The following is a 22108-nucleotide window of genomic DNA, read 5'->3' on the forward strand; positions in this document are numbered from 1 at the left end:
GGGGCAAGGTGGAACCTGGGCAGAACCAAGCAAGGCTGTGAAACTGTAGGGATGCAGTTCAAAGGGATGAGTGCTCAAGTTATCTTCTCCTGTGTAATTCCCAGTCAGAGGAGAGGGTGCAGTCAGGAGCAGACACGTTATGTGAGTCAACACTTGGCTGCTCGGCTGGTGCTGCCTCCAGGGTTGTGTCTTTCACAATGATGGGACACACAGTGATGACTCTGACCTGCGAGGGGGTGATGGGACATGATCGACTGGAAAAGGCAAAGGAATGTTTCCCAACAGCAACCCTGCCTGACCCCCCGCATGTCCCACCATGTCTCAGTGCCCCCGAGCCCAGGACTCCATTTCCTGGCATGCCTTGTGCCCCCCTGTTCTGGTGGGACCAGGCTACCGCTCTACCCCTGGACTTCGCAGTCCACAGCATCCATCCTGGAGACTGGGTTCTTGTTAAAGAGTGGAAAGAAGCACCACTGGTGGCAAAGCGGTGAAGAAAAGCAGGTGATGAAATTGGTGGAAAGCGGTATAAACCTCCAAAATGCTTATCTTTGATAGCTCCAAACCTCACCTGATGAAAAGGAAGTATGCCATTGTCTGTGGCTACAAATTGAACAAATCCAGTCGCTCTCTACAGACAAATAATAATGGGGAGGTGGTAAAACAAATTACAAGAGAAATGAGGAAACTTGCCAGTGTACCAGACTGAACCTAAAAAAGGTGGGATCGGGACATGTTTTCAAGGAGGACCATGGATATTATTTTCTGTGCTGTAATGACCTTAATGTTCTTACCTTATACTGTGCTTTATCAAACTTATGCAGCATGGAGTTAAGAGAATGCAAGTTATTGCTATATCAGAAAACACACAAAAAGGACACAATGATGCCTCTGAATAAATTACTGACAGTGAAGTTTTTAAAGACAATAATTAGAAAAATAGAAAGTGGCAATTGTAAGGAATAACTATCACATGTCTTCACAAAAGTGCAATCATGATTCACACTGTCAACTGGGTGGTTGCTAATTGGTTTAATTATGAAGAGTGTAAACTTGTTAAAGATCTGGCTTTCTGGCTGTTGGTTGAAACTACTGCAGTCCCTACCCTGATCCCTTGTCACCAGAACTCATCTCAACAATACCCCCTTCCCCTGGGTGACAAGGAAGGTATCAAACCAGGTGTGCAAGAGATGCAAGAACAAGGAGTGGTCATAAATACCCATTCTCCTTTATACTCTCCAGTGTGGCCAGTTAGAAAACCCAACAGGACACGGTGACTTACAATAGATTTTCAGCAGCTGAACGCTAACACGGATCCTTTAACCGCCACAGTCCCCAACCTGGCTGAATTAATAATCATAATACAGGAAAAGGCTCATCCAATCACGGCAACAATAGATGTTAAAGACATGTTTTTAATGACATCATTGTGATCGGAGGACAGAGATTGTTTTGCTTTTACATGGGAAGGACAACAATTCACTTTCACCTGGCTTCCCCAGGGGTACAAACGTTCTCCCACATTGCCTTATTATGCTTATTATTATGCTAGAAAAAATACCCAAACCCGAAGGCATAGCTGTTTATCAGTACATTGATGATATTATCATGGGAGGGAATGAAACAGCAAAAGTGGGGGCAACCCAGCAAAATATCATTTCACATTTGAAGAATCTGAGCTTGCAAATTCCCCATGAAAAGATCCAAAAGAAAAGGGGCCCAATGTTAATGGACAGCTTCTCAGGAAGAAGCTCCGCGATTACCAATTTTGGAAGCAACAGCTCATCAAGCCTGTGGCAGGATGCAAACCCGCCTTTCTCCCCCTCTCTCCTTCAATATGGAAGGAGTAGGCACATCTCCCTCTCTCTCTGCTGTTTGAGGCCAACAGCTTCTTTTGTTTGGCCCCAGAACCCCTGGCCAGGGCCATTAGGAGAAGGGAGTGTTGAGGCGCTAGGGAGCCGCTGGGCACCCGCGACCAGTGTGGGGGATGTTTGGAGGCTTCAGGGGCACCCACAGCCAGTGTGGGGGTGCAGAGAAGCTTCTAGAATGCCTACAGTCAGATCTGATCAGCCTATAAAAACGGGACTCTCGTCGAGACTCTGCCCATTGTCGCGGGTCTCTCGGATCACGAGCGAGATGCTGTCACTGAGAGCCCCGCTCCACGGGACGGAGACTCCACTTGCCTCACCGCCACGGGTGTGAGTAAAACTTCTCCTCGCAGGATTGCGAGTGTATTTATACTTTCTGTGCACATTTGCACGTGTACTTTCTGTGCTCAATACGAGCACGTGTATAAATTAATCCTCGCATAATAGCAGGTTTATTTTCGTCCTGTGCTTCCACATAAGCAAGTGCAATATTCCGTGCACATTTGCACGTATATTTCTCCTTGCAGGCTTGTGAGTGTACTATAAATTTACCCTCGCAAAATCACGAGTGCACACTTTCCATACTCACTACGAGTATGTGTATCCCTTTAAAATAATCCCACACCATGTTCAGGCAAGTGTGGACTCTTCCCGGACTCAGGGGCGGCTCCGACATTGTTTTGGGGAAGCCACGTGCATGCACACTGTGGACCTCCTGTTGTTTTAGTTGCTGCCCCTTAATAATTTCCTCAACTGATAACCAAACCTGTATTCAAGTCACTTTGGAGTGCTAAAACCCTGTTTCTCACCAGTTTAATATAAGTTGTTTTGGACCCTGTTGTCCTTTAAACTAACCTCGGGGTGCCTCTGTGACAAAGTCCTTGGCCCAATTCACCCCACAGACCCTTTTCAGGTTGAATGGGGGTTCATGTGCTCGATGGCCAAGATGAACCTGCCCCAGTAATGCAGGTTGCCCCTCCTTTTTCCCACGATCAGTTAGTGCTTGTTTTACTGACTCTTCTGCTAAAAGAGAAGGAAAGGTGTGGAAATACAGGGCAGCAGCACTCCATTCCTCCTCCAACGAACACATTATAACACAGGGAGAGGGCAGTGCACAAGTATGTGAATTAATTGCAGTATGGAGTGTCTTCCAACACGAAGCACAAACCGCTTCTCCTGTCCACGTTTATCATTCCATCATTTTAATTATTTTTGCCTCAAGGAGGTGAGCCTTGTTTGTTTTCTTTCTGCAGAAGAACCCTGAGGGACACAGAGAATAACACGAATCATTCATGAAACATATCTGAATGGCTAAATTTTCAAAATGACCAATAGTATAATCAAGCCGCTAATACTTTTCTGCATCTTTTCACTTACCTGTAACCAAAAGTATGCTAAATGGCCTTGATCCGAAACTACTGTCAGATACACTCGTTTTCCAGGACACTGTCCCAAAGACCGCTCTCCAAATTTAGCTGCTGTAGTAATACATGATGATGATGTGTATCACTTAATCGAATGGGAGTGGCATAGTAAGGATTGGGTTAGAGCCCTGACTCGTACAATTGGAGAAAAAATTAAAGCATGATGCAGAAAGGTGGAAGGACTTACCATGAAAAAGTCTCTTACAGCCTTTGCATTAACTATAAACAATGCCTCAATATACATAATTTAGGGTTGAACCACAATGGAGCTATAGTCTATCCTTTCGAGCATAGAGTATGGGCCCGAAAAGGGGATAAAGACTGTCCATTTAGAATCTTGTATTGTGCAAGAACAGCAAGGTTTTGCCTGTGAAAGTAATACAATCTCTGCTCAAGATGTTTGTCTGGACACTGAGCAGAATGTTCGTCATTTTGAGGTTTGTCCTGACAATCAATAAACATTATTAGTGTATATTGGCAAAAGTTGTGTCAGTGAGGACTGCTTGTAACTCAGTATTAGTAGATATAGTGACAGTAAATATTAGAAATTATTCAAATTCTTGTATTTGTAATTTTGTCAAAATTACTGGATGTGATTTTTCTTATTTTGCTCCAGTCATACCTCATCAACTTTTACAATTCAATTAAACACTGATTCACTAATTGCTGCCTACACCTATCAGGATGAATCTCACTTTGGTAAAGCAATTGTTGCAACATCAAGACTTGATCAAGATATTGGAAGAGGTTCAAGTAAATGGACAGAAAACCTTGATAAGTGTTCACCACCATGTTGAAGAAATTCACTGTGTGTTGAGAAGAGTAGAAAAGGATGCAAAACATAAATGGTGGGTCACACTTTTCAGGTGGTCACCTACGGCTACAGGCATCCTGAACAAGTTGTGTCACCCTATTGTTGTTCTCTTGACATTAGTTTTGATAAATTTTGTTTTGTACGCGGTATTGTATGTTTTGAATTGGAGAATGGTAAAGCGTTTGACACATTTGATATCTGCACTTAACGCACACAATTTGTTTAGTGTTCCCTCCAATGTAGACACCCTTGAAACCATCAAGACAAAGCGGATCGCGTAGATATAAACCATTTTTCTTTTCCTTTTCTTCCTCTTATACTTTCTGTCTCTCTTTGAGGATTGTGTTACTGCTATGAGATCCCGATAACAATGTTAAGCCACAGAGTGCTGTAAGAGTCGGTCCAAAGAACAGTATTTGCCTCAACATCACCATCAGGGACTTGGAGAGATACCAAGAAACAAACGCCATGAGAGAAAGAGCTGGGTGGTCTCCAATACCTGGGGCTACAGGTAACAATAGCTGCTGTCCAGAAGATGGATTTCACCCCCTTGCCCCACCTCCTCCCTGTTACTAAGGCCAACAAAGAGGAGCCTGCGCAGGGGCTTGCAGAGGGTCTTGAGGTTGCCCAGTGGACAAGTAAGAGACCCCTGAACACGAGGCGGTGCAGGCGCGGAGAAGTTCTGGCAAGCAAAGCGGGGACTATTTGGGCCTGTGTAGTTAAGTCTGGATAGTGAAATGAAGGTGGAGATTGGCCTCAGTCCATGGGAGAGAGGAGGGGTGAGGCACTGTTGCTTAGCATAAAAGAGGGTTCCCAACCAAACCTCGTTGAGATCTCCCCACCAAAGGATCATGACGGGGAGGACCAGGAGGATGCTGTTTGGGACCTGGGACCACAGGGACACCTTTGGACCTGTGCTGGTAGCTATAATCCTCTTTCCTCCCTTTTTCTTTCTTTTTCTCCACTTTCTCTATCGTGTGCTGCTTTATGGGCAAAATAATGAAGTTACACTGTTTGAATTATAACCCCTTGGCATTTTGGTCGCCTTAATTTTGCGTTTTGAGATCAAGGTAAATGAACCATCATGAGTCCACTGAGTGGACACTGATAGGGGGTCTGCACCCCCCTGTGGAGAAAGAACCCATAGGGACACCTGTGGACTCTCCCTTTGGTCTTTTACTCTTCTGTCTCCTCTTTGAACATTTCCCTCTTAGCTTAGCTTGTATTTGAAGCCAGTTTCCGCACAGGTGCCATCAGCAACCCGGTCTGCGTCCCCTGCCCATATGTCCCGTGTGTCTTGGTGTCCCCCGAGCCCAGGACTCCATTTCCAGGGGACCAATGCGGCCAGGGGTGGCAGGCAGGGCCAGGAGTGAAATAAACAGCTCAAGCTACTCAAATAATGGATAGCAGCACTTAATACCATTTGTTATAATGTGTCCGATAAAGCATGAGCTAAACAGCGCCGGGTGCGCGGGGAGTCTGTGCTCCACCAACACGCACACCAAGATCTCCAAACTGGCTCCTTTTATTGTCCTTGAATTCCGAATTTTGGGCAGTTTCAGCCTATTTTCGTTTCTTCTCTATTTCATGTTCTTTCCTTTGCGGTTTTCAGGAGTGCTACTTGCAGCTGGTCATTCTCCAGGAAGTTGCTCTTTTTTCTCCGTGTCTTCTTCTTTCCTTGTTACTTCTAGTTTCACAATTAGTCTTACAGTTGGTTTAAAGCAAGCCAGGTTTTCAATTAGCCACACAGTTTGCTCAAAGCTTAGCCATTATTTCCTTTGTCTTAGCTCCATGCCTTATTTGGTTAAGAGCGGGTCTTACGAGCAATCGCAATGTCTTTTGTAACTTTCGTAATGTCCTTTTACTTTCCATACAAGTAGAACAGCTGCGCGCTTTTAGCACGAATCGTAATTACATTTTTCACAGCGGCCGCAAGGACACAGCGGTGCTCCCGGTGCCCGCCCCCCCGAGCCGAGCGGGGCGGAGCGGCAGGACTACACCTCCCGTGCTGCACCGGCGGCGGGCGGCCCTCCCGGGCTGACGCTGCCGGCGGCTCCCGGCGCCGCCTTTGTCCGTGCCGGCGCTCTCCGGCCGCGGGCATCCCCCGCTGGGCGGCCCCGGGAGGGAACCCCGGCCCCGACGGCCTCTCCCGTGCTCTCCCCTCCGCCGGCCGCCCCCCAGCCCTGCCGGACCCCCCCGCACTCCCCTTTGGTCCCGGCTCCCCCCGGCGCTCCGGCCTTTCCCCGGCTCGCCCCGTGGCCCCCGTGCAACGCGGACACGCTGCTCCGTGTCCCAGCCGCCCGGGCCCCCCTGGATCCGGCCCTGGCGGCCCCGGCGCTGGGAAGGGCTGGGCTGGGGCCGGGCCGGGTGCTCAGACCCCCGAGACACCCCGCACATCTTCCTGCTGCCCTTGTGGGGCACCGGAGCAAGATTTGGGTACACGGGAGCTTCCAAAACCCCTTTTTCTCGTGTCTCTTTCTCGGCTTTGCCCCGAGCTGGCCGGGTTGTTGGGTGACACTCTTTGGGTTGGTCCTTTCCCCATAGCTGTGAAGGCTCGGGGTGCAGGGAAGGCAGCTGTGGGCAGGTGAGTGAACTTGTGCCCCTGATTTCTTCATGAAAATATTGTTCTTGTGAGCAACATCTGTCCTGGCTGTGCTGGTGCAGCTGGTGACGGGACAGGCACCTCGTGTGGAATCCGGAGCATCCTGCCTCCCTCTTCCCGGATCAATACCTGCACGGGACTCCATCTCCGCGCCGAGAGCAGCGACGCGCCGGGCTCCAGGCTGCTGCGGCAAGGTGGGGGTCAGGCACGGCCCCGGCTCTGGGGACACCACGGCCTGGGATTGCCGTGGTAGATGCCGTGGTGCAGCAGCAGCAAAACAACCGTGGGACCTTCTGGGTTGGGAGTCCGGTTGGTGTGGGAGAGAAGTGTTTTGAGACCCGGTGCGGTGCAGGGTGCTCCCGTTCCTGCCCGCTGAGCCGCACCACGGGCAGGGGCAGGCAGGAGCGTGCCTGCTGCCAGGCCTCGGGCCAGCCCTTGTGTCACGGTGCTGTTTCCGGTCCTGGTGGGTGATCTGGCTAGTGGGACACGTAGGTGACAGGGCACAGTCCACACTGCTCTGGCATGTGTCCCTAATCTGGCATGAGCAGCGGAAACCTGCCTCTAAGCCTGCCAGCCCTGCCCTTCTCCTGGCACAGCTGGTGGGGTGTCCCCAACCCAGGGACCTGCTGAGCAAGTCCCCTATGTTGCAGTGACCCTGTTGTGCCACTTGACTGTGCCAGCCAACACTCCTGCTCTGTCCTTGCCCTTCCCTTGCACAGGATGCTACGAGCAACAGCTGCTGATGCACTAGCGTATCCACACTGGTGAGAAGCCCTTCTCATGCACTGGCTGAAGCAAGACCTTCAGTGACAAGGAGACCCTCATCAACCACGGGCATATCCACACTGGGGAGATACCCTGCTTACATGGCAAGTGTAGCAAGACCTGCAGCTATGAGCAGCACCTGCAGAGCCAGCAGTGCGTGCACCGGAGTCCACTGATGGTGCTGGTGGGTGGATGGCAGGAGAGAGGGGTCCTTCCCCAGCAGGGGGGCAGGCAGAGGCCAGGCCCTTCCAGTGCGGTGTCTGCGAGAAGCAGTTTTGGAAGGAGAGGCTCATGCTGGCTCACCAGCGCACCCACAGCACCCCCAGCCTGCAGCCGCCTCCGCAGCCCGGCACCCCCTGAATCTGCTGCTGAGGGGCCCGTGGGGCGCTGGGAGCTTCTGTGGGGGTAGCTGTGGGGGCATGTCTTGGTTTTATTTGGGACAGAGTTAATTTTCTTCCTAGTACCTGGTATAGTGCTGTGTTTTGGATTGAGGATGAAAATAATGTTGCTAATACCTGGATGTTTTGTTTGTTGCTGAGCAGTCAAGGACTCTTCAGCTCTGGTGCCCTGCCAGCTGGGAGGGGACACAGTCGGGACAGCAGAAACAAAGTGGCCAAAGGGCTGTTCCATACGATGTCACACTCAGTATAGAAACTGAGGGGAGTTTGCGGGGGTCACCACAGCTTGGGAACAGTCTGGACATCGGTCAGCGGGTGGTGAGCAGTTGTGTTGTGTTTTGCTTGTTTTGTGTATTCTTACATCATTGTCATGGTCATCATTCCTTTCCTCTTCTATCCTGTTATTGGTCTTTATCTCAACCTACAAGTTTTACACGTATCATTGGAGGAACCCAATTTAAATTTTATGTTAATCATTTAGCTTAAATAAGTACATTTTTAATAGCATGAGTCACTTAGAATGAATTTGTATTTCTGTTTCTTTAAGTGATCTGAACACCGCTCTGCGGCAAGCGGGACCCTAAATCACTGCTCTGTGACAAATTGGCGTAGCTGGCAGGATGGCGGGTGACATCGCTGATTGCGATGGGGTGAATCCGAGACCCACATTCTCAGAAAAATGGGCTCGTGATAATTAGCTTGATTGGAAAGCTGGGACCTCTCCAGCATATTTGTGGTGAGACTGCCTAAGTCACAGTGACCAAATAATGCTGAATGGAAATGAAACAATTGGCTTTTGGAGTCCAGGGGCTTGATTAAATCTAGCAGCTGACCCAGCCAATGAATACCGTTCTATCACCAGCTAAGTAGCTTCTTGGGCTGGCAGAGATGTTTTGGTATGAGGTGAACCCCCCATGATACCCATAAGATCTCTTGATGAGCTCCCTACAGCTGTGACAAAAGCTGCCTGCACACAAGCCATGCATCAAAGAGTAGCCACCAGTGTCCTGATACCTACCGTAATTGATTATGAAATGCAGAACCCCATCTAGTTGCAAAACAGGATGAAATGAGAACAGACCACAATGAGTGATGAGGCTGCAGTGTCCCTGCACCCCAGTCCCTGCCGGGGCCGACTCAGTGCACAACGCTGTCGATCATGCCCGTGAAATGTGGTGGGATGATTCGGTAGCCAGAAAATTGGACCCAAGACCCACTCATTGAGTAAGACAAACAAAACAAACACCCCCAGGGGTGATGGGCATGTATGCACCTTGTTATATCTTAAACAGTTGTTTTTGCAGCTTCTGGCAGGGGGGAAGAGAGTAGTGCTGTGGAGGCAGGACGGTATCTCCCTCACTCTTTGCAAAGCAAAGGCACCAGCCTTTGAGATAAAGGCATTACCTGTGCTTGCACAAAAGCAGGGTCGTACAGTGGTCATGAGTCACCAGGGGGAATCACGACTCACCCCTAGAGGACCAACCAGCTCACTTCTGGGACCACTGACTCATTTCTGACACAATGTCCTTAATCAGCATGAGGAGCCAGCAGAGGGAGGAGGTGAGCCACCCGCTCCTATCTTGCATGCAAATGAACTGAAGTATTTAAAACTTCCCACTTGGGACACTCTTGCATTGTGTTGCGCCTCCACCCTACGGAACTACAGAGAGCGGTGAGAGATTGACCTTTGGAGTGGTGAAATCTTACTCATCTTCTGATACCTATCTCTCTTTTTCTCTCTCTGTTTCTAACTTTATTCTGGGCACATAAGGGTAATGTCATTGAGAATTTTGTTGCTGAATCTTGTTAAGTCTTGTAGTATAGTTACAAGCTTTTGCCAAGCCACTATTTGCTGTAATTCCTCTGAGTTCTAAGTACATTAGTGATTTGATTGAACCTTTTGAGTAACTGTCGTTCGTCTCAAATACTGCACAGAGTATTTAAGAGTTAATCTTGCCCTCCCTGCACTGAGTGTGAGGGAACACTTAAGTTGGTGTCAGAAATGGGATACTCTGTGAGAAACAGTAAAGGGGTTTCCTACAAGGGGATATTAGCCAGAGTGCTGAAGAAAAGAGAACTGGTTTGCGGCCAAAACCATAATCTCCAGCAGGAGGTCAAGGCTACCCGGATTAATGTCTTCAAGGCCAGCATGAAGTCACAGAATATTAGGGATTGAAAGGGACCTCTGCAGCTAAACAAGATAAGGGTCTGTCTGAAGATAGTAAAAGGACAGATGAGAAGCAAGAAGACCCCAGACTCAAATATTACTATTGGATTGAATCATCACGTGAGAGGCAGGTAAATAGTGTGTGAGGGTTTAATTACCCAGGGACTTGTATGCTGGGCTTGGCAGCTCTGCGAAGGCACCCAGCTCGAGCTGACCCTCCTGCTGTTCCACACCATTAAATTGTTTATTTCTATGAGCTTTGGTGCCTGAGAGGTTGCTCCATGAGACCTGGGATCCAGACTTTGGAGTGACTGGGCTCCAGGCCCTGGAGGGGCGGTAAGCAGGGTGAGATGCTGAATGATGACACTTTGAAACGTGAGGCAAGTGATATAGAGAATCAGGTGAGCGCATACAATCCTTTGGCTGTAAATTCATAGAATCTCTTACCTGTTTTCCCTTCTGCATCTTTTAGACATGAACCGTTGATCAAATATGAGTCTAAGTTTGGATCCAGCCTCACCTGGACTTCTCTCTGAGAAGGAGTTTAGAAAGCAAGGGCTTTCATTCTGAACCTGGTGACCCAACAGGAGGGCCTCCCTCTATACTTTCACATCAGTCCATGTATAAATCGTATTTCCCCCGTGTAGGAAGCACTAGGGTGAACCTTGCCGTCGAACTCCATTAAGTCACACTTAGCTTTAGGTGATTTGAACACTGCTCTGTGAAAGCAGGACCCTAAATCACAGCTTTGTGACAAATTGGTGTAGTCGGCAGGGTGGCAGGTGATATCCCTGATTACAGAGGTATGGGGTGACTCCGAGTCCCAAATTCTCAGAAGACCGAGCTCATGATACTGATAACTGGCACAACTGGGAAGCTGTGGAAGAAGAGCTAAAAGTTGCCAGGGGCTGTACAAAGGATGGAAAGGGGAAAGGAATTATTTGCAGGATGTTAAGCACCTGCCCACAAGCACTTGTGAGGAGAGGAAGATCCTAAATAGAGAAAACCGAGATGTGAGAGAGCAAACAGGAGGTAGAAAAGCTGCTGAGTGATTATTGTCCTTGGAAACTGAGCAGCTGCAGAAACAGTTACAGGAAGAAAAGGAGAAGAAACAGAAAATAGATTAAAAGGCTGAAATCATACTTATAAGGGTTCCTCGTCACCCTGACATCCTACAGATTTGGAAGCTGTGTCCCCTGAAGAATGGATAGAAATATATTGGGTGACCCTGATGACAGTGAACTGGAGGAGGATGGTTCTTTGTCTTTCTCAGACCCCCCGCATATGAATCCAGACCTATCATTAGGACAGCCTCAAGGACCTCGAGCTGCAGCTCCGTGGTATCATTCCCTGTAATCTAGTGCAATTGGCACATTTACAATTAAAAAAATGTCAGAAAAGCAGGTGAAGCTGAAACAGAACATTTGTATTGAGTCTGCCTAAGGGGTGGTGACCAAATACCGCTGAATGGAAATGAAGCAAACGGCTTTTGGGGTTCAGTAGCTTATTGGGCTGGCAGAGCAGATGTTATGGCATGAGGTGAACCCTCCATGACCCCCATAAGATCTCTTGATGAACTCCCTACAGCTGTAACAGAAGCTGCCTGCACACAAGCCATGCACCAAAGAGGAGCCATCGACACCCGCCACAATTGGCTGTGCAATTAGAATACAACTAATAAGAGGAGCCCTGGAAATACTTACACCCCACCTAGTTGCAAAAGGAGAGGGAATTACAAGAGGCACAGAGCATCATAATGGATTATGACCCAATGCTCCCCACAACCCAGTCCCTACGTGGGCAGACTTAACACACGACGCTGTATATCATGCCTGTGAAATGGGGTGGGAAGATTCGGTAACTGGAAAATCGGACCCCAAACCCACTCGTTGAGTAAGGCAAAAAAAGGAAACACCCCCACAGGGGATAGAAACAAAACCAAGGGAAAATGCACCCAAAGACCCTCAAGTAGAATACTGGGAGTGGAGAAATGAACTGTGGAAAAGGGCATCAGCCATTCCCAGAGCCCCAGTTCAGAAGGAGCCTATTAGCTTTATTGTGAGTCTCATTGGAGCACTTCTGAAATGAGATACCGATGAAAGGGAGGAGCGTATTTCAACCCCTCCATTGCCTGCTCAAGGAAGGAGCATTGAACCTTTTCCTTAGGGAGGAATTGTAGGGAACGAACCCAAAAAGTTAATATAGACCAGAAGGTAACTGGTCCGGTCTGCCCGGAAAGGGGAGGTTTATCAGTGAATAAATGAGGACGGCTCCTTCGAGGTGGGGGTGATGTCCCAGTTCATTGCCAGAGCCAACCAGGACTATGCCAAGGACAGGGCTCAGTGAGGCTGGGAAGCACCGGAGCCTTCCGGCAGGTGATGTGGGATGGGACAGGATGGGGTGGGAGGTCCCCAGTCTGCACCCCCTCACCTCCAGGGGGATCCCCATGGTGAGGGGTCTCCAGGGTGGGGGTCTCCCAGCCGTGCATTCCCCCAGCTTCCCCACTGGATTGAACCCCCCAGGCTCTCACCACCCCTGTGGACCATGCCCAGTGGTGATGGGGGGTGATGCCCACCCCCAGCCCGACTCCTCGGACTCACAGTGCTCCCCAGTTCCTCTGTCTGGGCCCCATTGCTGCCGCTCCAGCTGAGATGAAGGAAGAGCAGGACAAACCCCAGGCAGCCCCCCACAATCTCTACTCCATTAGATAATGGAGATTTTGGTGTGAACTTAATCCTACTAAAATATTCTGTGATGTTCTGCCCTGTGATTTGGTGTTTTTTGTGAAATCATGAGCTATTTGTTTAATGGTCATAGTAAACATCTCATCATGCGAAGGGGAGAGGGAGTGTTCCTGGTAGGGTCATGGGAATGGATGGGAAGGAGAAACCAAAAGGAGGAACAGGGTCCCAGCGTGGTCCAGGACCCTTCAGGCTGTCCGTACTGGTCCCAGTAGAATGGGTAACCCGTCCCCTGTCCCCTCTCCGAGGACAGGACCATTCATGGGTCACTTGTGCTGTCCCATTTAGAAGGCACATCCCCAACCCAACCCGCCAGTCCCCATCTGTTCCCAGAGCACAGAGACCCCCCCCATCCCTGAGACCTCCTGCGGACCCAGTCCGACACCCCAGTGACATGTCAGCACCCCAACTACCACCCCCCACCCATCCTGGGAGGGACCCAGTGCCCTCCAGTGCCCCCTTACCCCAGACCTCCCCCACCACATGGAATCTCAAGGTGCCCTTCACCACCATGGCCACCAGCTACCCCTGGGGACCTTCTCCATCACCACCACCCCACAGATCCCCAATGGGGCTGGACGGTGTGTGGGGCACCCCTCTCCTTGTGCCCACCTCAGGGGGCTGCCCATGTGGTCCCACCCCAAATCTCTGCAGCTGCTCAGGGGTTTTGCTGGGGGGGGAGGGACCTATAACATCGCTGGGCTTGAGGTTGGGGGTCTACAGCATCCTTGGCATCGCCTGGGGGTCCCCAGCTGGCACAGGGGGGTCTCAGGAGGCTCAGGGGAGTGAGGGGGGTGGTGGTGTAGACCCCCACCATCTGCAGCCTGGCGGGGGGCGGGGCTGCAGTGATGGTAGGGGGCTGGCAGTGTCTTCAATAAATTAAGTTTTATTTGGATTAGTGTCATTTGCAAACGGGGTCAATAAATTACAGAATGGTTTAAAAAAAAAAAGAAAGAACAAAATAATGGTGAAACCCAAACCCACCTCAGTCAAGACGGGGCAAGGGGGGGGCCCTCAGCAGGGAGGGGATGGGAATGGGGACGGGGGGGCCGACCGATGCACAGACACATGGACAGGGATGCCGGCACGACCTTGCGGACGCTCGCTGCGCTGTGGAGCCCTGGCACGTGCAGCGCTGGTGTTGTGGGTGCAAGGTGGCCGAGCTGCACCCCAGGACCCTCCATAAGGTCACCACAGAGCGCCGATGTGCTGGGTGGTCCCGGCTGCTGCGGCACCAGCCCCGGTGGGAGCACCCGTCCCGCTCCCGGCACAGCGGTGACGGCCAGAGAGGGATCGCAGCTCCTCAGAGTGGTTCCATTTGCTCCAGGGGGGGTCCACCCCACGCTGCAGTCATCCTCCCTGAGCTGCGGCATCACTGGGGCAGCTCAGCCCCGGCACAGCAGGATGGTGACAGTTCCCAGCGCCACGTCCTTGTTGGCAGCATCCGCGGCATTGCCGGCGATCACAAAGCCCCGGTTCTGTCTTTGTCCCCCCGAATCCCATTGCTGGGCGTGAGGATCTCCTCCCCTCTAGTCCTGCAAGGCTGCGGTTTTGCTGGGGGTGGGAGGGGGTGGGAAATCCATGTCCACAGGCAGGATTTGGGGGGCATCACCTCCTCCCTGTGCCGAGGAACCCGTTGTTGCCAAATTCCCCAGCACTGCTCACCCCACAGCCCCCAGAAACCCCAACCCTAAAGTGCTTCCTGCGCCCAGCCCAGCAGCGTGGCCCATGGTGGGGGCCTCCTAGGGGAGGCTGTTGTGATGCTGGAGCCCCATGGCTGCCCTCACCCCTGGGGTACACTGGGAACCCCCCTAAAAGCATGCTGGAGCGATGGCTATGCCCAGGGCATGCCGGCCGGGCTGGGGGCTACTGCCCCCCCGCTTTGCACCCCCGTGATCTTGCACCACTCTGGGTTTGTCCCATCACCATGGGGTATGGGAGAAGATGGGGGTCCTGTGGCCCCCCCCAGGGGAGCAGCCTTGGATGCAGGTGGCCCGGCAGCAGTGGCAGCCTCACTGGTCCATCTCCCCGCCAGCAGCTGTTTGCCGGAGCATCATCGCTGGGTCTGCGGTGGGAGCGTTGGCACGGCGGCCGGCGGGGCGTGGGACAGCGGTGGGGAGGCCGGGGGGGGTTTGGGGCAGCCGGGTCTGTCGACTGACACATCAGAAGAGGTTTGTCTTGAGGGCGTTGGGCTTCCGATGGAAGGAGGAGAGGACGCCGGAGAAAGGTCCCGGCACGGCTTCGGCGGGCTGCCAGGCCTTCAGCAGGTCGGCGGCGTTGGTGGCACCGCTGCTGGTGCTGACGCCGGGCCAGATGGGTGCCTTGAGGGGCTGGGGAGGGTGGCCGGGTCCCATGGGTGGCCCCGCACCGGGGCTGGGGCTCAGGCTGCTGCCGGGGCTGCCGAGGCTGCCGGCGGCGGGCAGGGATGCCGTGCTGTCCGGCGTCGGGCTGCAGTTGGACTCCTTGGACTCGTCGTCTTCCGAGGAAGAGCGCGGCTCCGGCTTCTTGCTGGTGGTGCTGGCGGTACCGCCGGCACCCTTGGCATTGGCCGCTCGCTCCTGCTTGCGGAATTTGGCTCGGCGGTTCTGGAACCAAACCTGGAGGGGATGGGAGGGGACGGGAGGACCCCGCGCCGCTGTCCCCAGGGATTTGGGGAACCCGTGGGGTGCAGACAGCTCTAGTTTCCCCATGCTGGAGTGCTTGCCACGGGGTGCCCCTTGCAGCACCCCCACTCCCATGGGTGAAGTGTTTTCCGCTGCACCAGCGGAGGGGGTCAATGTATCTAAAACCAGCTACAGGCTTTGTGGTGTTGATACCAGTGACCCCAAAGGTGGGACATCACTCCCCAGCAAGAACATGGTAGCACATGGTCCTATGAGCTGCCAGCAGGAGGGGGACACTGCTCTGCACCAGACAGGGAGCCAGCTCAGTCCCCCCAGCTGCCACCAACACCGTCCCTGCTCAGGGGACCCCCAGGATGCTCCATGGGTGCCACCGTTGCTGGTGTTTTTTCCTTAGAACCAGCCTGGTCCATCCCATCCCATCCCATCCCATCCCATCCCATCCCATCCCACAGCAGCGCTGTGTCCCTACAGCCACCTGGGAATGTCACCGGCCTCCCCTGGAAATGACCAGACCTGGAAATGCCTCCCAGTCTCCCATCCTTGAGAACCAAGAGCCCGCAGCCCCGTGGATCCCCCATTCTTGGGGACCAAGACCTGCAGCCTCATCAGTCCCCCATCCTTGGGGGTCAGGACCCCACAGATCCCCCATCCTTGGGGACCAAGACCCGCAGCCCCATTGGTCCCCCATCCTTGGGAACCAGGACCCTTTAGCCCTGTGGGGCTGCAGCATTCATCCTGCCTGTGGGATGCTGAAGGCCAAGAGCAGGTTATGCTGTTGCTGCTGCCCTGGTTGGACACAGCCACCAGCTCTGCCATATGCCCCGTCTGTTTCATGGCAGCAAATGACGCTATGGGGTGGGGGACAGGGGTCCCATGGGACACCGGTGCTGGCTCTGCCGTGCCAGCATCTCCCTCTGCTGCCCCGATTGCGGTGCTGATGGAGAAGGATCTCACTGCTGGGAATCCCCAGCCGGGGGGCGTCAGGGCTGGGGGGCAGCGGGACCCACTGAGGGCACCCAGGGTGACCCCTCCTAAACTGTCCCATGTCACCAACCTGTGGGTCACCATGGCTTGGAGTTCAGTGGGCAAACCCACCCCCCTGACAGCAAACCTGGAGTGCTCCCCCATGCTTCCTCGTGCCATGCGTGCTGTGCTGGTCCCACCAGCCCCTCTCATCCCTGCACAGCCCAGCACGGCCCCGTCCCCCCCAGCACGGCCCCGTCCCCCCAGTACATTCTCTTCACCCTTGGGAATGGGGAACCTTTTTTCCCCCAACGTGCCGACAAAGTGAGCTGCCCCAAACCACCGGCTTTACACCCAAAACCAGAGGGGAGCTGCGGTTGAGAAGGATGGAAACCCCCCACCCCATGGCTGGGCTGGGAGCCAACAGATGGGTTCCCCCCCCCTGTGGGATGTCACCCTCCTCATTGACAACCCCCCAACCTCAGTGTCCCCCTCTCCACAGGGGTCCCACTACCCCTGGGGACCCTCCAAGGGACATTGTCCCACTTGGAGCCAGTCCCTGCAGCAACACTGGACAACCTGTGGGGTCTGCACTGACAGCGCAGGGTCTACACTGATAACGGGGGGTCTGCACTGATGAAAGGGGGGTCTGCACCGCCAACGGGTTCTTACACTAACAAAAGGGGCCGGTCTCCATCTCCACAACCTCTCACCAAATCCACCCAACTTCAATGCATTTGTACTGTGACAAATCATTGCTGACGGGGACCAGCGCAGTGGTGATGCAGCATGAACCTCGGGTTCCTGCCCCCCATTGCTACCGGGAGCTGGGTTGGGCCCTGGGGGGATCCTCCCAGCCCCCCGACAGAGCAGAATGTCCCCACAGCCTGTTTGCATCCCATCCCCTCAGCGCTGCAGTAACGGGGCTGGGTCCTGTCCCCATCCCAGCTGATCACCAGGGACCTGCCTGGGAAACACTACATTCCCAGCACCGGGAAAACACACGGATGTATTAAATTCACGGGGGGGGGGCGGGGGGGTGGGGTGGTTCCCAAGCTGGAACCTGGCAATGGTCCCCATGGCCTCCCCAACACGAGCAAAGCAGCAGGTTCCCAAGGTTGGGACGCAGCCACCTGCACCCCAACTTCCAGTCTGATGGGACAGACCCACCCCACCTCCATCCTCAGAGCCCCGACTGTGCCCCCCCTGCAGCTCACCTGCACCCGGGCTTCGGTGAGGTCGATCTTGAGCGCCAGCTCCTCGCGGGTGTAGATGTCGGGGTAGTGGGTCTCGGCGAAGACCCTCTCCAGCTCCTTCAGCTGGGAGCTGGTGAACGTCGTCCGGATCCGCCGCTGCTTCCGCTTCTCGTTGATCCCCGACGGGTCCGAGAAGAATTTGTAGGGAACTGGGGAGGGAGAGGAAAGGGTGAGCAGAGCTGGCACAGCGGGCAGGGCCACAGCGGATGGGGAGGGCAGGGATGTACCGGGCAGGAACGTACTAGGCAGGGATGCACCAGGCAGGGATGCAACGGGCAGGGATGTACTGGGCAGGGATGTATTGGGCAGGATGCACCAGGCAGGGATGTACCGGGCAGGGTTGCACCGGGCAGGGATGCACCAGGCAGGGATGTACTGGGCAGGATGCACCGGGCAGGATGAACCGGTCAGGGATGTACTGGGCAGGGATGCACTGGGCAGAATGCACCAGGCAGGATGAACCGGGCAGGGTGAACTGGGCAGGGATGTACTGGTCAGGGATGTACTGGGCAGGGATGTACCGGGCAGGGATGCACCGGGCAGGGATGTACTGGGCAGGGATGTATTGGGCAGGATGCACGAGGCAGGATGAACTGGGCGGGGTGAACCAGGCAGGGATGTATGGGGCACAGGTGTACTGGACAGGGATGCACCGGGCAGTGATATACTGGGCAGGATGCACCGGGCAGGGATGTACTGGGCAGGGATGGACTGGGCAGGATGCACCAGGCAGGATTGAACCGGGCAGGGATGTACAGGGCAGGGATGAACCGGGCAGGATGAACCTGGCAGGGAAGAACCGAGCAGGGACACACCAGACACAATGCACTGGGCAGGGTGAATCAGGCAGGATGTACCAGGCAGGGATGGACCGAGCGGGGATGTACTGGACACGGATGCACCAGGCAGGGATGAACTGCACAGAATGCACTAGACAGGATGAACCGGGCAGGAATGAACCAGTCAGGGACCCACCAGGCAGAATGCATCAGGCAGGATGAACTGGACAGTATGTACTAGGCAGGGATGGACTAAACAGGGATGTACGGGGCAGGGGTGTACCAGGCAGGGATGTGCGGGGCAGGGATGAACCGGACAGGGATGCGCGGGGCAGGGATGAACCAGGCAGGATGAACCAGGCAGGAATGAAACAGGCAGAAAGCATCATGCAGGATGAATCAGGCAGGGTTGAACCAGGTGGGGACGCACCAGGCAGAATACACTGGGCAGACTGAATCAGGCAGGATGCACCAGGCAGGGATGGACTGATCAGGGATGGACCGGCCACGGGTGTACTGGACAGGGATGAACTCAACAGGGATGAACTCAACAGGGATGTACTGGGCAGGGATGAGCCGGGCAAGATGAATCGGGCAGGGATGAATCAGGCAGGGATGAACCGGGCAGGGGTGAACCGGGCAGGAATGAACTGGGCAGGGATGTACCGGACAGAGATGAACCGGGCAGGGGTGTACTGGGCAGGGGTGTATCAGGCAGGGATGTACTGGGCAGGGATGAGCCGGGCAAAATGAATTGGGCAGGGATGAACCGGGCAGAAGACACCGGGCAGGGATGATCTAGGCAGACTGAATTGTGCAAGATGGATCGGGCAGGATGAAGCCGGCAGGATGATGTAGGAGGCAGGATGTACCGGGCAGGGATGCAGCAGGCAGAACGCACCGGGCAGCATGAACCGGTCAGAACAAACCGGGAGGGGATGCACCAGGCACCGCAGGGGGAAACGGGCAGAGTTAACCGGTCGGGGATGCACCAGGCAGGACAGACCGGGCACGGATGCAGCGGGCAGGGCTGGACCAGGCAGGAATGCAGCAGAGCGGCCGCCAGCTCGGGCGTTGCTTCCCCGCGTCCCCGGTCCCGTTTATTCGTTGCCGCCGCTGCTCCCTCGGCGGGACGCGGGGCCCCGGCGGCGGGAGCGGGGCCGGTGGGGCGGGGGAGCGCGGTGCGGAGCCGTGGCCAGTGCTGGGGCTGAGGCCGGGGCGGGGGGAGCGACCGGTACCGTCCGGTGGCTCTTTCGTTGTCGGCGCATCTGCGGGCAGCGCGTCCGCGGCGGCAACGAAAGCGGAGCGGGGAGGGGGGACCCGGCGACGGCGACCCCCGTCCAGCCCCGCTCCGGAGCCGCCGCAGCCCCGCGGACCTCGGGGGCTCCGCGACTGCGTACGGGGAGCCCGCCCGGTACCGGGAATGGGAGCGGGGGGTTCGAGCTCCCGAGCGGCTCTGCCGGAGCTGCGGGCAGCGGCGGCACCGAGCGCAGGGGGTACCGGGAATAGGTGGTACCAGGAACCGAAGGCAGCGAGCGCCGGTGGTACCGAGTGTTGATGGTACCGGGAATCGATGGCATCGAGCACGGACCGTATAGGGAACAGACGGCAGTCGTCACCGCCGGCACCGGGCACCGCCGGCAGCTGGTACCGACGGTACCGACCGCTGACAGCAGCGGTTACCGATGGCATCGAGCCCTGAACGTACCGAGCACCGGCGGCAACGAACACCGACGGTACCGGGCACCGACGGCACTGGCGGCAACGGTCAGCGACAACAACGAGTGCCGGCTGTGTCGGGCACCGACGGCAACGGGAACCGACGGTACCGGACACTGGCAGCGTGCGCCGACGGTACCGAGCACCGGCAGCACCGGCGGTACCAGGAACCGGTGGCAGCGAGCTCTGACGGTGCCGAACACCGACAGCATCGAGTCCCGGGAACCGACGGGCACCGACGGTCAGGGGATGCTCGGGGAGGGAGCGGCGTCCCGGGGGTCCCAGGGGTCCCGGGGGTCCCGTGTCCGTTACCTGCCGAGTAGGGCGAGGGCTGGTGGTCGCGCAGGGCGCCCAGGGCGCAGTTGGCGGAGGCGAGGGGGGGGCAGGCGGGTCCGGGACCGAACCCCCCCCGCATGGGGCTGTACTGGAAGGAGCCGGCCTGGCTGCAGGGACTGAACTCGTAGGCGGACGCTTCCATGGCGGCCACGCAGGAATCGTAGGAGTTGAGGTAGGAGTAGTCCATGGCGAACATGGAGCAGGGCCCGGCTTGGCGCCCACCCGTTACCGCCACCGCCTGCCCGCCGGCCCCCGGCCCGCCCCCGCCATCCGCCGCCCCAGCCCGCCCCGGGCCGCCGCACCCCGTAAATATACCGGCGGGGGGAGCGGCGGACAAAAGGCTGCGCTCGCCGGGGGCTTTTGCATGACAATATCTCCCGGGGACGGCGGGCGCAGCAGGAGCGGGCGGAGCCGCCAGCCCCCCCCTCCCGCTCCCCACACCCCCCGCCGCCCCCCGCCCTTAACCCTTCGTGGGCGCCCGTCGAGCTCCGCGCCCCCTGCGTCCCTCCCCCGCTCCGGCCCCCGCAGCCGCGCACGTCGGGGCGGGCGGTCCCGCTCTCCCCCGCGGTGTCCCGGTCCTTCCCGGGCACCAGCGGCACCGGTCCCGTCCCCAGCCCCGTTCCCGTCTCCGTGTCCCTCCGCAGGGTCCCTGTCCCCAGCTCTATCCCTCTACCTGCTTCCAGCCCCATCCCATCTCCATCCCCATCCCACCGACCCATCCCCACCCGACCCCTAGGCACCTGCACCCCACAGCAGCACAAGGGGGGACCCCAGGGCACCCCACGCTCAGCCCGGCCCCTCCAGCCACCCACCCATGGGGTGAACCCCGCCTCACCATGCGCGGGGGTCCCATGGGGACAGGGAGTGGGGCTGGGGGCTCCATCGTGCCCCATGGCTCTGACAATGCCCCTGCTGTCCCAGGGGGTCATGGGATGATCCCGGGGGAGGGGGAACAGCCTGGGCACCCCAATCCCTGCAGATCCCCAAGGGTCTCTCCATCTCGCACCCAGGAGACCCCCAGCCTCGGGGGGAGACGCCTCCTTGGGGGGTCCAGCAACAGATTTGCCGCCCAAGGGTACGAGATGCTCCACCAGCACCGGGGATCATGTGTGGGGGACACGGGCAGCAGATTGTCCCTGTTCCTGAGCGGTCACCCCTCTGCTGGCTCCTCCATCCATCCACCCTGACCCCAGCGGTCACCCCCATGTCCCCTAGGCCCCCCTCACAGGTGACATCCCTGGAAAATTCCACGTGCTGTGGGACGGGCCAAACGTCCCCTGAGACCAGTGTCTGGGGTAGGGGGGACACTGGGGTCCCCTTCACCCGGGGGGTCTCTGGGGATGAGCATCCCAGGATTAGGGGAGCAGCAGGGGAACCACCCATGGGTGCATGGGGGGTGCAGGGGGCTCAGCCCCTCTCCTCTCCCCCCCACCTCCCCCCAATTCCCCCAGTTTTCAGCCTGGCTGCATTTCAAAGCACTTCACCCCCCCCACCCCGCTGAGGCCAAGGCAGAAGCTTTGCCCCTTTTTTCAGATGTAAGGGGGGCGGTGGGATTTGGGACATTTTCAAGACAAACACTTTCACTAAAGAGGATTTAAAAGTCTAATTACGGCCGGCTAAGGGCTTTGTGGCTCAGGCCCAGGAGGAGGGGGCTC

The 22108-nt window shown here is 55.7% G+C and overlaps 1 protein-coding gene and 1 long non-coding RNA gene across 2 annotated transcripts; one reads left to right on the top strand and one right to left on the bottom strand.

Moving 5' to 3' along the window:
- The first annotated feature begins 5029 nt into the window (after positions 1–5029).
- Positions 5030–10291, top strand: LOC110365126 (uncharacterized). Its single transcript, XR_002424349.2, has 2 exons — positions 5030–6899; positions 7425–10291. It is a non-coding gene; the product is annotated as an uncharacterized LOC110365126 (long non-coding RNA).
- Positions 10292–13548: 3257 nt separating this feature from the next.
- Positions 13549–20799, bottom strand: PHOX2A (paired like homeobox 2A). Its single transcript, XM_065049727.1, has 3 exons — positions 20430–20799; positions 17581–17768; positions 13549–15373 (listed from the first exon to the last, which is right to left on the bottom strand). The coding sequence occupies exons 1-3, from the start codon at positions 20647–20649 to the stop codon at positions 14939–14941; spliced, it is 843 nt and encodes a 280-aa protein (XP_064905799.1). The 5' UTR covers positions 20650–20799; the 3' UTR covers positions 13549–14938.
- Positions 20800–22108: the final 1309 nt, after the last annotated feature.

The sequence above is a fragment of the Columba livia genome, chromosome 1 (assembly GCF_036013475.1).
Source record: "Columba livia isolate bColLiv1 breed racing homer chromosome 1, bColLiv1.pat.W.v2, whole genome shotgun sequence".
Lineage (NCBI taxonomy): Eukaryota > Metazoa > Chordata > Aves > Columbiformes > Columbidae > Columba > Columba livia.

Excerpts from the sequence above, each read along its gene's own strand:
- PHOX2A (XM_065049727.1), bottom strand. The coding sequence starts at position 20,649 with ATGTTCGCCATGGACTACTCCTACCTCAACTCCTACGATTCCTGCGTG. Across the intron at positions 17,769-20,429 it reads GCCCTCGCCCTACTCGGCAG|TTCCCTACAAATTCTTCTCG; the intron begins GTAACGGACACG and ends CTCCCTCCCCAG. Across the intron at positions 15,374-17,580 it reads TCACCGAAGCCCGGGTGCAG|GTTTGGTTCCAGAACCGCCG; the intron begins GTGAGCTGCAGG and ends CATCCCCTCCAG.